The sequence below is a fragment of the Delphinus delphis genome, chromosome 10 (assembly GCF_949987515.2).
Source record: "Delphinus delphis chromosome 10, mDelDel1.2, whole genome shotgun sequence".
Classification (NCBI taxonomy): domain Eukaryota; kingdom Metazoa; phylum Chordata; class Mammalia; order Artiodactyla; family Delphinidae; genus Delphinus; species Delphinus delphis.
The window spans coordinates 67,647,326-67,662,242 of record NC_082692.2 but is presented as its reverse complement, the minus strand read 5'-3'; the positions used below and the strand labels follow the sequence as shown (position 1 = coordinate 67,662,242).

The window sequence follows — 14,917 nt, the reverse complement described above, 5'->3', positions numbered from 1 at the left end:
TCCTGGTGCTGAGAGAGAGAGTGTTTAGACCTAAAGATCGTATTATGTAAAGCCCTAGTGTCTCCCCTAAGTATGCTTGGGAACGTGAATCCACACTCCCCGACGTGTCTGCACATCGGCTGACCTGGTGTCTGAGGGGCTCCGTGTACCTCTGTCAGCTCTACTGAGGGCCGTTTCATGGTGGGTGTGTTTATTGGTCCAGCAGTGGTTCTTGCAGTCTCACGGTGCCAGGATGAGGGGTTGATTCTAGAATTTGCATTTATGTTTGTGGCAGTTCTGACTTGGCGGGGTCATGGTTATCCTAGCCCCTGTGGTTTTGCTCACGAGGCCTGCGTTAATGGGTACAAAGGCACCTGGGTCTTCCTCAGCAGCTACTCTATGTTGATGTCCCCATGTGGCCTGCCTGGTCCAGTTCACCTACTGACCAACTGCTTTTTGAGTCCCGCTCAGTGTCAGGCACTGAGCCAGGAGCCAAGGACCCAACACAGCCCCCTGCCTGATGGAGCACATGGTCTCATGGGGGACCCAGCCGGGAACCAAATAGCTGCACATAAATGTAAAAACCCTGCTGTGAAGAGACTCACGGTGCTTCAGGAGGGACCAAACAAGGGGGTGACCCTGATGGCGAGGTCAGGGGAGACTTCCCTGAGGAGGTGACTGAGCAGTGAGTGAGCTGCAGGGTCTGGGGAAGAGGCGGGCAAGAGTCTTCCCGGGCCAGGGAGAACAAGGGCTGGGAAGGTCCCACAGCCAGGGAGCTGACAGGGCTGGTGTGGCCAGATCTTGGAGAGCGAGGGACACCAGCATGGATGGTGGGGCTTGGGCTGGAGCAGTGGGGAAGAATCGTGGATGGGCTTGAGCTGTCGAGTGGGTTGAATGGCAGGACCTGGAGTAGCATGGGCTGCCTGGGGTAGCGGAAAGGGACATCAGGGCTCACTCTGCACAGAGGCCTCAGGCTTCACCTGGCAGCATGCCTACAACACCCTAACTTGTGGGTGCTGTGCCACAGAAGGAGAAACGGGCTCAGTGTGTGAAGATGCTCGTTCAGGGTCGCAGGGTGGGTCAGTCAGGAGGCTGGGATTGGAACCCGGGCCTGACTGGCTCCTGAGAGCGGGTCTTAAGCTGTTTTCTTGCCTGCCCCCATGCCCATCCTTTCCCCCAGGGCAGGGGCATCATATTGGCATTTCCAGGGGTTTTCTTTTCCATTTGGTTTCCCTGACGTAGCAGCATGTGAGACAGATGGAGCGTTATGTTTGAGCACTCTGTTCGGCTCTAGCTTGACTGCTTGGTGAGGAGGGAGAGGCGGAGGAATAGCTTGATCTCTCTGGCCTTGCCACACGTGCTCCCGCCTGCCCTGCGTCTCCCGCTGCCTGCCCTCATCTCTGGATGAGTCTCCTCCTGTCCTTTGTTTGTGCTGCTCTCCGGGGAGGTCCTTGTGGGGCTCTTCATAGCAGCTCTGGGCAATGGCCGCCCCGGCCCAGACCTGTGCCGAGCCTTCTGGCCTGTCTTCTGGCTTCGTGGGCCTCCCAGCCCATCTGAGTGACGTCTTTCCTCCAGTGCACAGTGCAGCGGTGAACGCCCTCTCCTTCCACCCGTCGGGAAACTACTTGGTCACGGCCTCCAGCGACTCAACCCTGAAGATCCTGGACCTCATGGAGGGCCGGCTGCTCTACACGCTCCATGGGCATCAGGTGAGGGCGTCAGCCTGGGCTGAGTAGCATGGAGTGGGGGGGAGGCGCTGTCTTGAGGTGGCCCTTCCCTTGGAGCCCGATGGAGGGGTTCTGTGGTCCCCTCGCAGCCTGCACATTGGGGTGAGGTGCAGAAGCAGGTTTCCCACCCACAAGACCTGTGACCTCTGGCAGAAGTGCTGGGCCTGGTGCTGCAGCTGAGAAGGGAGTACAGGGGTTCAGTTGGGTAGGGGGTCGGAACGGAGGCCTCTGGACAAGGTTGACAGACTTTTCCCAGGGGCTGAATGGAATCTGTCCCCAGTGACCTCAGGCATCACTTGGTCCAGCAGTTGAGTAGAGCCCTGGAACTCATGCCCTGAATTGCCATCAGGCCTCCTGGGGCCCTTTGGAGGCAGAAACAACAGGTGTCTTGCAGAGGCAGGTGTGAAGGAGGGAAATCTCCCTGCACATTCATGGGGGAATTCCTAGAATTGAAACGAGGGAGAGAGGCCTTCTCTCTGAGCATCTTTCACCAACACATCCGGTGCCCTGGCCCCCTATGTGGGCAGTAGCTGGGCCCGGGGCCCGGGGGCGGTGGGCTGCTTGCGGTTCTCCCCTGCAGCCAGCCTGGGTATGGCTGAGCTGTCTCCTGCTGGGACGTGGTCGCCACACCCAAGTGGGTCACAGGTGCAGAGACCAGAGCATTTCAGTTTGTCCACTTCTCCAGCCATGAGCAGGGGCAGATGGGATGGAGAGTGGGGACAGGCTCTTGAGGGCTGAGGGAGGCCCTGGGGTGCTCATGTCTCTTGGGCCAGCAGCTAGGTGTGAGGCTTCTAGCCCAGGGCTCTCTGGATCCCACTGCCATCTGAGTCAGAGCACAAGGGCCCTTGGCCATGGCTTGGAGTGGGGGCATGGGCCTTTTCTTCTGCTTCCTTGGGACCTGGAGGCCGCTTGCCCTCAGCCCATGGTGACCCCTGGTCCTCTGTCAGAGAAATGTCTGGTGTGCAGGACCAGCAGGCCTGTTCCCCTGGTGTCGACACATCTAGGTGTCACGTATGGCCATTGCACTGGCGTGATCGCTGCTCCTATTGTCAGCCTGTGGGGGCGCCACCTTTGTTAGCCCTTTGGCAAGTAGTTACTTAGATTCACACGTAACCAGTTTCGGATCTTATAACCCAGAGGGCATTTGAAAACCACATGAATGCTGCTACCTCTCCTGCTCCCACGAAAATGAAGGAAAAGCAATGCACAGAAACACCGTGCGGGCAGGTGCATACCAAGTGATTACCGAGCACTTTCTCCTTTCTTGTGGACGTTCTTTAGACAGCTGACTCACCTCTCAGCCTGAGAAGCCTTGAATGCGGCATCTAAAAGGCCATTCCTGTGTTTGGGCCCAGCATCAGCACATATGGGAAACCTGTGGACATTGTTCTCCCAGAGAAGTGAGACAGGGGCCAAGAGAAACCGCGCAGTTGCCTATCTGCTGTTGAACCTGGAAACGTGGGAGACAGGATGAGGGACAGCGGTGGTTTGGGGGTGTGGAGAACGGGAAATGGCTTCAGAAATCACTTCTTCCTCAGGGCACCAAACTCGCAGTGCCCAGAGGAAGGGGGAAGAAGGAGAAGCGAGCTCACCTCCGTTCATCTTGCCGTCCATTTGTCCATTCATCATCCGCTTTCCAGCTCACCAGGCTGGGCACCAGGGGTATGAAATGGATGTCGTGGTCCCACCCCCTGGGGCTCATGGCCTGGGAAGCAGGGGACTCTCTGGGGACATCAGCAGAGCCGAGGTGGCATGAGATGTGTTAGGAAACCAGGAGAGGCAGGTTGAGTCTTGGGTTGTACTTGGAGGGTTGGGTGAAGCAGGGTAGGCTTCTCCCCGCTCAGATGAAAGTGGGAGTTGGAGTGCGAGGCTCACATTTGTTTCTGTTCCGACCCCCCAAAGTCCCTATCAAATACAGAAACTTAGCATTGGTGTGCCATGGGTCTTAGGGGCTCTTCTTCCTGGAGTACCCATAACACAGCCCCACTGTGGGGTGCAGGGTGTGGGAGCCCCAGGGCCTGGCTTCCTCGGGGTTCCGCAGACCGATTCTGGGAGGAAGGAGCTGGCCAGAGCCCCATGCTAGCTTTAACCCCTCTCCTCTTCCTGGAGAGCTGATCTCTCCCTTTCTCCTCCTCCTCTTTCTCAAGACCTGTAGTGAGACCACCGTGCACTCACCGGTGGCAGCTCAGTGCTGGGTTCTCCAGCGGGCCACGTGGGCAGACCTGGCCCACTTCCTTTGCCCTCTCTGCCTCCAGGGCGCTTTCTTTTGGGCACAGAGTCTTGAAGAGTCTGGTCTCTGGGCTGATGTCGGAGGGCAAGTACGTGGTGTGTGTGTGTGAGGGGAGCTGCAAAACCGAGCCCCCCCTCTGTGCCCCAGTCTGCCAGGGTTTGCTGTGTCTCCTTGTTGGGTCTGACTCTGCCCCTGGGTTTGGGGCGATTCAAAGTCAGCTAAGGGTGGCTTCCTAAGGAAGGAGAGTGCGGTTGAGCAGCCTTGATACGGGCAGTTGTTAAAATCAGTCCGCCAGCTGGACCAGATACCTAGTGTGGGCGGACATGTGGGCCGGGAGCGGGGGCGGCTTTGCTCTCCCCGAGGGGACAAGTCTGTGGAAGTTGGGCCTGTGTTGTCACTGGGAGCCAGTGTGCTCCGAAAATGTCCCTGACCTATGAGGGTTTGTGACATGCTGTCGGGCCAGAGTGGCTCAGCTCCAGGAAGAAGTTCTTTGACACCCCTTTGGAGGATGTATTGACTCCTTTGGAGGATGTATTGCCCCTGCCAAGCCACAGGGAGAGGGCCTGCACCACGGGCTGAGGAGTGGGCTGAAGCCCCGCCCAGATGCTCTGTGCAGTGTCTGGTCCTTTTAGGCTCCCCCACTCATGAAGTCCCCTCCCTGTCCCGTCCTTCCAGGAAGATGCACAGCTGCACTCCTTGGTGACTTGAGCTTCCACATTCTGTTCCAGGAGGTAGTGAGGGCCTCACCAAACACAGCTGTCACCAGCCACTTCCTGAAGCCTGTGGCACCCACAGCTCCCAAGTGGTCCCAGATGCCCAGGGATTCTGTCCTCCAGATGAGAAGACAGATTTGAAAGCACTTTTGAGTCCTGGCGGGGGAACTGAGGTCCAGAGAATGATCTGGACTTGTAGGGGGTCTCATGCAGCTTAGGGTTGTTGACCTGGAATGAGTACCCACATCTGCAGTTTCCACCACACCCGTTGACCTCATATGTATGGCTTTTAGAAGTTGTGATCTCACTCTTGTTTTCAGATCACTGGTCTGTGTAGGAGGCCAGCGGGCCTCATAGCTTCTTGTGTTCCAGCCTTGCTGCTAGGTGATGGCGTTCTGGTCCAGCAGGAGAGGGATCCCCAGGAAGCTTTGGTTTGGACTTGGAGGACCTCCTTGTAACCGCCCTCAGGCATAGCCCCGAGGGAGCCGTAGAGGGAGGGCTATTGAGTTGTTCTGCCACGTGGAGCAGCCACCCCTTCAGGCCTCCAGGTCCACGCTTATGAGAAGAGATAGTGCAGGCCAGGGGTCAGAGGCCAGCCGAGAGGAGCCTGCCACAGGGAGCTGGTGCTGCGGGGAGCCAGACCTCGAGCAGGAGAGGGGGCTCTGTGTGTGGCAGGGAAGTGTCTCCGTGTTCTGTGAGAGGGCCGGCCTGAGCCAGCCCCACTGGGGGAAAAGTGAGGAAGGGTCAGGGGAGGCCATGCTGTTGGGTAGAAGATCTCTTGCCCGAGTTGAGGCCAAAAGTCTCTCATTGTTTCCTAAAGGCATGGGGGCACCAGGACAGGCACGTGCCAAGTGCAAAGCTGAGATCAGGATCACCCAGTGTGGCCTGGGTCTCCTGGGCTGGGCCCACGTGCTGGCACTGAGGACCGCTTGTGCCCCTAGGAGTCTGACCATGCCGGCAGTTTGGTGGTTCTCTGGCGTGCATGTGATTGGTCACACTTCCATCGGCCCATGTGAGGCCGACTTACCTGTGGGGCTGGGGCTGGACGGCAGTTACAAGTTTATCGTGAGCCTGAAGGATTCTGGTGCTTCTCCCCTGCAGTCCTGGCTTTGGGACTCTGAGCCACAAAGGGCCGTTCAGGGGGTGTGGCTGGCGGCTGAGTGAGGCTCCTGCCCCGTGGGAGCTTGACGCCACGTGTGCTGTACCCCAGAAACAGCTCCTCGGCTGCAGCTGGGGCTCGTGTGGCTCTTCAGAGGCTTCCACAGGGTGGATGTCTCCAGGTGATTTGGGGAACAGGCCAGAGAGTTGAGCAGGCCCTTTGCTGGCTCCAACCCACACGGGCCCTGGCCCCTCACCGCCCTGCTACCCCTGCTGTGCAGGGGCGGCAGGTTTCCAAACTCAAGCCGAGCAGACACTGGCACCTTTGCCAGGGCAGGGGGGTGGGACAGGCTGAGGAGCCTGTTGGGGCTGAGACGTTGGGTAGCCCTCTGCTTCCAGACAGATCTGCCCATCCGGGTGGAGAGTGGACAGAGCAGGCAGGCACTGCCAGCCTGGATATGGTGCACTGTCCTCCTTCCTCCGCCACTGGGGACACCAGGGTGATTTCTCTCTCAGTGATTGGGCTGGAAAAGAGCCTGCACCGGTCACCTTTGCCAGCTGCTTTGACTGAGCCCACCTGCTGGATACGTTCGGTTGGGGAGGGTTCACAGCCTTGTCTGATGCCCAGCTTTCTAAGGAAACACCCCAACGTTTCCAGGGATGAACAGCTTGTACCCACCTGTTTCTGGTTTAGAAAAATGGTGGACACTCTTCCATCTTGTTCAGCCAGAAAAACCTGAGCCTTGGGGGACCACAAATGGGAGGAAAGGGTTTGGACGTTGGGGTCAAACCATTCTGGCTCCACCTCTTAGCCTGTGACAGTGGGCAAGACCTTGACTTTGCCAAGCCTTTCCTCCTCTGTAAGAACGACGCCCATATCTGTCATAATGGGAGAAGACATGTCCTCACAGATGCCGGTCCCTGTCCTGCGCAGCTCTTGGAAAATGACCCCATGCTGTTCTAGATGAGAGCTCTTTAAAAGGCTGTTTAAAGTTTCTCTTATGGGCATGGTCCTGGCATCATGGATGGGTAATGTTTGTTAGGAAACTGAGTACATATTAGGGGGCTCTGATGACTTAACGCCACTGATGGGCACAGGGCCATAGCCGTCGGCCCCTCGCCCTCTGGATGGGGCTCACCCATTTCCCCTCCTCCCACTCACCCACAGAGTCTCTGAAGGGTTTCTCTGGCTTCTTATTTTATTGAGGGTTGTTCTCATCTGCCCCAGAACATCCTCTTGCTCTCTGGCTTCTCTTTTGTCACACAACTCCTAAAATCCGTCCCACAGTGGGTGGGCTGTAGTGATTCCCCGACAGCTTGTCCCCACCAGCTGTCCTGAGTGGGTTCGGCCTGCTGCTGCCTTGGTCTACAGGTCTGCTTCCGTTGCCCTTTATTAGTCCCGCCCATTGGGTCTTTTCCAGGGCCTGACTCCTGGAGGACAGGCCGGGTATCTGATGACACTGGGCTGGGTAGGGGTGCCAGCGCCCTCTCTGAGGCTCTGGGAAGTCTTGCTGTGGGGATCTGCCATGACCGGGACAGTTAAGCAGGAGGAAAGGGAGACCCTGCTTCTTGCTGGATCCTGTACAGACTTAGGGCGTCAGCTGCACGGGAGCTTCCTCACCCCGCTCACCCCACACTTTGCCGCAGGGAAGACCAGGAGAGGGGAGGGCTTTCCCACCAACGGCAGCTGTCTTTCGAAGCCTTGCGCCCCGAGCAAGGCCCCCATAGTTTTGTGTGGCAAATGTGGGGGCATCGTGCTAGAAATACAGATTTATTTTTCTGTATTTTCCGAAACATAATCTCGAGACATGCTCATTTGGTTTTAGTCCCCAGAGCTATTTGGGAGAGGAGGGTAGGCGGGGCGTGGGTGGGGCGTTAAATCTGGTGTTTGCGGCTGTGCAGTTGGCGTTCGTGTCTCTGTGGAGTGACTGAACCGCACAGGGACCAGTGGGCACGTGGTTCCCCGAACCTCAGCTGGCCCGCAGTGGAGCGAGCACCCATCACCCAGGGCCCAGAGCCCCAAACCCGGGGCAGCTGTGTGAGAGGCTGTGCTCGGTTGTCGAGAAATCACAGGCTCAGAGCACGGGGTCGGCCGATGCTACTGGTAGCTTGTGCCACTCTGGGGGCTGGGGCTGGGACTGGGGAAGTGGCAACAAGGGGGACTCGCCCTCTAGGAGGAGAGACAGCAGGGGGACAGAGCGGCCTGGGCACGTGGGCCGCCCCTGGCTGCCCCAGGAGGAAGGAAGCTCTCAGAATGGGCCCCTCCCACCTCGTTTCTCTGCACCCTGTGGCCCTTGTGTAGTTGTTCATTTTGGAGACTCGCTTTGCTGCTTGAGAGGCTTAGATCTGCCTTGGATGGTTGGGCAGCTCCCGGGAGAAGTGAGGGGACATTAAGAGGGAGTGGAGCTCACTTATTCCAACTGAAGTAACCAAGAGCTCAGCCTGACCCCCTGTCCCCTGCCGGCAGCCCAGAGTTCAGGGCTGGGAACGGGTGTCCTTGGCCAAGGTCAGGAGCAGTCTAGGTGGTCGCTCCTTGTCTGTGGGGCCGCACAAAGGGACATAAGCACCAGCCCACAACAGGTCTAGCGCGTGAGTGCCAAGCCTCCCTCGCGGGGATTTGTGGAAGAATCGTCCTGGTGGACTGGGTTGCGGTGTCTTTGCCTGAGCATGGGCGTCAGAGTCCAGAGCACCCATGCCAGAGGCCTCCTTGGTCTCCGTGTATCTGTCTGATGGCCGCTCTTCTTTTACCTCTGACGTGGGGCAGGTGGTGTGACGTTGCTTTTTGTTCGCTGGCAGCCAGTGAAAAACATATCAAAACCCTTGCATGGTGGGGGTGGGGGTACCTGGCTGGGCCTTTGCCCCTGTAGCTGTTGTGGCCACAGCGGTCAAAGTTCAGGTGTGCAGGGACTCAGGGAGTCAGACCGGAGGGGGTGAGGCCAGTGGAGAGGTCTGGACAAACTGCAGGGGCTGTGGAGTGAGAGTCGTCAGGAGCTGTGGGATCTAAACACCATGGCATCCTTTGTTTTGCCTTTTTTTCCCCCCTCCATTGACACCTTGCTGTTTGAGAGTGAAGGAACCAACCAGTATGGGTCCCTTGGGTCTGGAGGTTGGCAAGGCAGAGGCGGTGTGCGGTGAAATGACTGGGTGTGAGTCCAGCTGAGCTCGAGGGCCACGTGCAGCTGGGTCGGGGGAGAGAGAGGTGGGGGACCGTGCTCACCATGATCATCTCACAAAAGACTCCAACTGGCCAGATCCAGAGAGGGAGGGGGGAAGGATCTGGTTGAGGCTAGGCAGCGTCCCTGCCAGTGGACCTGGCCTGGAGCCAGATGGGGACTAGGGCCTCAGGCAGGTGGGCACCCCTGGCGATCAGGGGCAGGTCAGACCCACGCTGCCGAGGGCCCAGCTGAGAGCTGCTGCTCGGAGTCCCGCTCGGGAGGCGCTGCAGAGGCCCCGGGCCTTGCCTGTGGGAAGAAACAGCTTGGCCACATGCCTGGCCCTAGCCGGTGAACGAATGCATCAAGAGTGACTAATTGACTGAAAGGAATCAGCCACTGTGAAGGCGGGACAGTCTCAGAGAACACTCCTGATCACAACTGGTCCCTGCCGGTGATAAAGGAGACTCCCCCAGCCCGCAGGGTTTGGAAACTAGAACTCACTTCTAAATAACTGCTGGGCTAAAGAGAAAATCCCAGTGGAAATGGAACATTTGGAGATGAAGGACAGTGAAAATACTGCATATGGGAAACTTTGGGGATCCAAGCTCTAAGATGGCAGTCAGAGGCAAATTTGTAGCCTTAAATGAATTTATTTAAAACCAAGAAAGATCAAAAATAACCAAATTCAGAGCTCAATGTAGGAGGCTGCAGAAAGAACACGGAAAGAGGCCTTCTTGAGCTCACAGTTTTGTGGAGCGGCGAGCAGTTCAGTGGGGCCAGGGTGCTGATGGGAAGGGCAGAAGAGAGGGCCTGGTGAGGTCTCTGGGGGTCTGGGTGGTCTGGGGCCCCGAAGGCCCACCAAGGGTTGGGTTGGAGATTGTCAGCAGTGAAGAGCCGAGTCTGCATTGCAGTCCATGATGACTTTGGCCCACAGCAGAGCCCAGGGCCAGCCATTCTCTGGGCTGTGCTTTGAGTGCCCTGGACTGCTTCTGTGGGCCCCAGGGTGGATGGGTAGGAGGCTTCATGGAAACCACTCTTTCCAGGAACACCGAGGTACCTGGTCCAGGAGCCATGCAGTCCTCTTGGTAAACGGGCACTGTTGGGGAGGACTGTAGACCTCAACGCTCAAGAGCTCCTCTGAGCGCCCTTGTCGCTCGCGCCCTCCCTGGAGTTTTCTGGGACTTGGACGCTGGGGAAGGTTCTAGTTCTTCTTGCCTGGAGGGCTCCTAGCACCTGCTTTCTGGTCCTGATCCCCCTGCCAAACTGGGCTGCCGGCCACATTCTTCAGTGGTCCTGCTGCTGCTTGGCCTCTAACATCTTGTCCCCAGCTTGGCATCTGGTGTTGAGTGTCAACAGGAAAGGAGACTGACCCACGAATATTTGTTTGGTTCCTTAGTTGCTGTGACTTCTTGGAAACCTGCCATTCCTCAATGAGCTCTGGGCAGCCAGAGAGCCTGGCTTTTTTGACACTCCACGTGCTGTGTTCCTTCCCTTTTCTGTCTTCCCTCTTTGTTTTTCCTCAAAATGAGAACAGTTTTGTTTTGTTTTTGTATTAATGTAACGGTGCTCTATACTCGTTAAAAAATTCAAAGTATGGGAAATTACAGAGATTTCTAAGACTCAAGTAAGTCACCTGAAATTGCCTCCCCCCACTTAAGTCCTGTCAGTGTGTGGTGACTGTCTGCCTGGGAGGGTATCTGCGTGACAGATGACCTGCTCCCATCCTACCCCCAGGCCCTGCGCCTGCAGCCCGTGATGCTGCGCTCCTGGTATTGCACACTCACCTATGCAGGTGGACATTGTTCCCCATCAGTGAGAATGGATCTCCTTTGTCCTGATGGATGGCTGCAGAGGACCCCCGGGCTGCTGTGAGCCCAGCCCCTTCGGGCCCCTTGTACTTCTTCATCACCCCCACTATGGGCAGCTCAGAGAGGAGGAGCCGTGGGTAGATTCCAGAAGCATGGGCAGACGTGCTGCCTCCTGCCCAGTGTGCCTGGGCCCAGGGGGCAGCTCTGTCTAACCTGCCTGTCTCTTCTGGGCAGGCAGAAGCTGGCCTTGCTCCGTGTTGTCGGGTCCCTTTCCAGCCCACAACCTGTCTAGTCTTTTCTGCCACCAAGTGGAAGTGCTTCCCAGTATTCCTGTTGTCCACGGGTCCACCGCTGTGTCAGCCCTGCTGCTGGAGGCCCCTCATATTTGCTGTTGGAGCTCCTGTTGCTCCCTGTCCTGCTCTGGAGGAACTGAGGTGGCCTTTGATGGAGCCCGCGCTGTCATCATCTAGGCGAGAACCTCTTATATCTGGCTTTGCTTGGGGAATGCCAGGTGTTGCCACATTAACAGTTTGGCCAAAAGGAAGCAATGGTTCCTTTGGGCCAAACTTTTAACGTGGTGGTGTGCCGAGCAGACTCTTGCTCTGAGCATCTTTCTGCAATGGGTTTCAGGCGTGTGGGGAAGAGCCCCCGCCCTTTACCAGGAGATCGTGCCCCCTGCCCCAAGCCTGAACGTGCGCACTGGTGCGGCCAGGTGCAGGCCTGACATCACCCTTCGGACAGTTCAGTGGACCTTCAGCGCGTGAGAAGCCAGAGTGGCATGTCTCCTCCCAAGGCCCCAACATGAAGGAAGTGATGTGCCCGTTAGAGGGAAACGTCACTTTGCTCCCCTGCCCAGGCACCTTCAGTAACCCCACCCCATCCTCCTCCTTGCCCTGGTTCTGGCCTTTTGGTTCGCCTGAGCTCCCCAAGTGCCCTGCCTCTGCTCGTTGGCTCCTCCACGGGGCTCCGTGCTTCTCTGGTCAGCTGCAGTGTGGTGTTGGTGGGGGGGGGCATGGTCTGGGTCAGGGGGACCTAGTTCTGGCCCCAGTGCTGGGCCTGGGATAGGTCAGTGCACCTCTCTGACTCCTTGGGAAGTGAGGACAGTGATGTCAGTCTGGTAGGGCTGTCAGCGTGGCCTTTCCTGCTCACTCCTTTCGGCCCAACCCTCAACCTCATGGCCTGGCTTTTGTCAGTGGTGCTTGGGACCAGAGTCTCAGCAGTAATGCTCATGCTTGGGCACCTGCCAGTTCCTCCGCCAAAGGTTGGGGAGGGCATGGGCTGGATGAGGTGCTCAGCCCTGAGTCCTGCTGCCACTCTCACTCACGAGCTTCTGGTTTCTTCCTGTGCGTTGAGAATCTAGAGTGACCTTTGATGTTTGCTCTTTTTGGCTTGTTCTCCTAGGGTCCAGCCACCACTGTTGCCTTTTCAAGAACGGGGGAGTATTTTGCTTCTGGAGGTTCTGATGAACAAGTAAGTAAAGAATGATTTGAGGGGTCTCAGCTGATACTGAGCAGAACAGAACAGGGGACCGAGGTGTCTTGGGGATGGACAGGCTGGGTTTCACCAGCTTCCTTGGTGGCTTTCAGCAATCTTGAGGCCTGGATCTTGGGGTGGGGCCCCCAGAGCTGGGCCCTGGCCTCCCCAGAGCAGGAGTGCTGCAGGTGCCAACGCGTGGCAGCATCTCAAAACCCTTACAGCTCAAACCAGAGTGGGTAGGAAGTCTGGGTTACTGTTGCCGTGAGAAAGTTAAAACGTTTCTTTAGGAACTTCTTTCTCCTGATTATAGGTGAATAATTAGATAACTCTTGGATGCTTACTGCGGGCCTGGTAATGAGGGCAACATGGCAAGAGCGTCACCCCTCATTCAGTCCTCAGGGCAGCCGCGTGGGGCAAGCCTTCTCTTCAGCTGTTCTGTGGGTGAGGAAACCGCGTCTCGGCTGCAGCAGAGCTGGAGCCTGCGCTAGAGCCTGCACTCTGTCGTCTGCCGTCCTTTGCTCCGGTGCTGTCTGAGGGGGCAGCATTTTCCAGCTCCAGGCTGTGGAGCGAGGACATGTGTGAGGAGGTCCTATCCTGCCTTGTCACCCTGTCAGCCGCCCTGGTGCCTCCTGCCCAGACTGCTCAGCCCTGGTTACCTGCCTCCTGCGGGACACCCTGTCCCTGGGGTCTGGCCCAGAGTCTGGCACCTGGGAGGCTCCAGGGCCGTTGAAGTGTCCACCCATTGGAATCTTTCTCCGGGTTCTGGTACAGTGCTACTTGTCCAGAAAACCACACTTCCCTGAGGCAGGGAGGAAGGGGTGGCTGTTCCGAGCCACTGGTGACCTGGTGTGTCACCTAGAATGTTCATCCCACTGCTCCCGGGCCTCACAGCTCTGACAGCTCTGCCCAGGAAAGTGCTGCTGGCCTCCCAGTGAGCGCCAGCCCCGGCCTGATGGACCGATTCTGGTTGAGTCTCTGCCAGTAAAGCAGAGGGCGGTTGGAGGCACAGCACGGCTAAGAGATGGCAGGCATCTTCCCATACCAGCACCGGTTCCTGTGCTGACCACACAAGGCAGGAGGAGGGCAGAGGGAACACCTGAGCCTTCCCTGGGCATGGAGGCCTGGCTCCTTGCTCAGAAGACTAGGGAAACTAGTACAGTAAATTCACACCATAAATAAAGTCCTGGCAAAAGAAATTCACATAGCACAAGAGGCAACCTGGTAGGAAGTAGGGCTTCCCCCACCCTGGCCCCTGCTTGGGCAGCCGCTGCTTTCAGCTCCCTGGCTGCCTTCTGATTGTCTGCTCCGAGAGCCTTTTGGGAATGACATTTGACATTCTCTCTTCACATTCCTGATAGCCATTCCCCGGCTCAGGACCATTCAGCAGTTAGACTTGTGCAGTACACAGGACCCTATAAACAAGGGGGTGTGTGCCCATGTTCTTTTTGTAAAGGGGACAGATGAGAGACCCTAGATGCTCATCAGTTGGGGAGCAATGAACAGTGGTGCTGCTCTGGGAGTGGCGAGCAGCCTCCCAAAGAAGGATGCCTCCAGGGCACGTTGACTTTTCATCCTATGTGGATTCGTTGGTTTTTCTGTGGCCTCAGTTGACTACTGGCCGCGATTCACAATTCCTGCCATCCTGGAAGTGGCCCTAGAGGAGTGCAGCCGCGGGTGGCCCGCACCCTCCAGCAGGGAGCGCTCTTGCCCAGCTTTTGTTGGAGGAGCCTCAGGGCAAGAAGATCCCCCCAGTGGGATGTAGAATAATGGACATGTTACCGACTGCTCCCTGGGGGCCAGTGTCTGTGCCAGACTGTCTCCTGTGAGTTTCATTGCAGCCCTGTGAGGTGGGAACTATGACCATTCCCTTTTCACAGATGGAAACTGAGGCACCGAGAGGTTGAGTCCCTTGTCTAGAGCCACACAGTAAGGGGTGGAGCCAGGATCTTAACCCTAGTTATCTGGCCTGGAGTCTGTACCTGAACCACTTCTCACAGTGAAGCCAGCCAGGCCCCCACCCTAAGGAACTTGTATTTTAGTGGGGAGACAGATGGTAGACAAGGAAAAGGGACAAAGATTAACTAAATACCGACCCTGATGCCTTGAAGGAAAGAAATAGAGGGCTATGATGACAACCAGCAGGAGGGCCAGGGAAGGCCTCTCTGAGAAGGTGGTATTAGAGCAGACACTTCAGCCTGAAGTGCCAGCTACACAGAGCTTGGACCTGGGACATCCAGGCCCGGGGAGCAGCCAGTGCAGAGGCCCAGTGGTGATAGTGACTCTCCATCCTGGTGGAGCACCCGATCCTCTCGGGGCCTGTTCAGAGATGGGGCAGGTCCCGGAGGGAGTGGGGTGCCAGGTGGGGATCACAATCCCACCACTGGCCCAGAACTTTGGGGGTGGCCTCTCGGCCCATTTTCTCCATGGAGAAGGACTGGTAAGGGATTTTTCTCCCCCTGATTCTGTGTGCTTATTGGTCTTGGCAGGTAATGGTTTGGAAGAGTAACTTTGATGTTGTCAATTACGGAGAAGTCCCAAGAGTGCAGAGGCCCCCGGCCACGCTGGCCAGCTCCTCCAGGACTCTGGTAAGTGGCTTGACAGGCATATCCTGAGCCCTATGACTGGTGGACTGGGTCGTGGTGAATAGCACTGGGCTCGGGGGTGGTAGGGGTGCTGCAGGCTTAGGCCGGTCCCAGGGAAGAGACCCTGGTAAGATCTCATCATTTACCAA

General features: G+C 57.3%; 1 protein-coding gene across 1 annotated transcript in view; it reads left to right on the top strand.

Annotated features, from left to right (window-relative positions):
* POC1A (POC1 centriolar protein A) overlaps window positions 1–14,917 on the top strand; it is a 75,985-nt gene that overhangs the window by 13,708 nt on the left and 47,360 nt on the right. Inside the window, exons 7-9 of the mRNA XM_060021466.1 lie at window positions 1,555–1,688; window positions 12,112–12,180; window positions 14,673–14,771. Of these exons, the coding sequence (XP_059877449.1) occupies window positions 1,555–1,688; window positions 12,112–12,180; window positions 14,673–14,771 (302 nt within the window). The remainder of the gene's footprint in view (window positions 1–1,554; window positions 1,689–12,111; window positions 12,181–14,672; window positions 14,772–14,917) is intronic.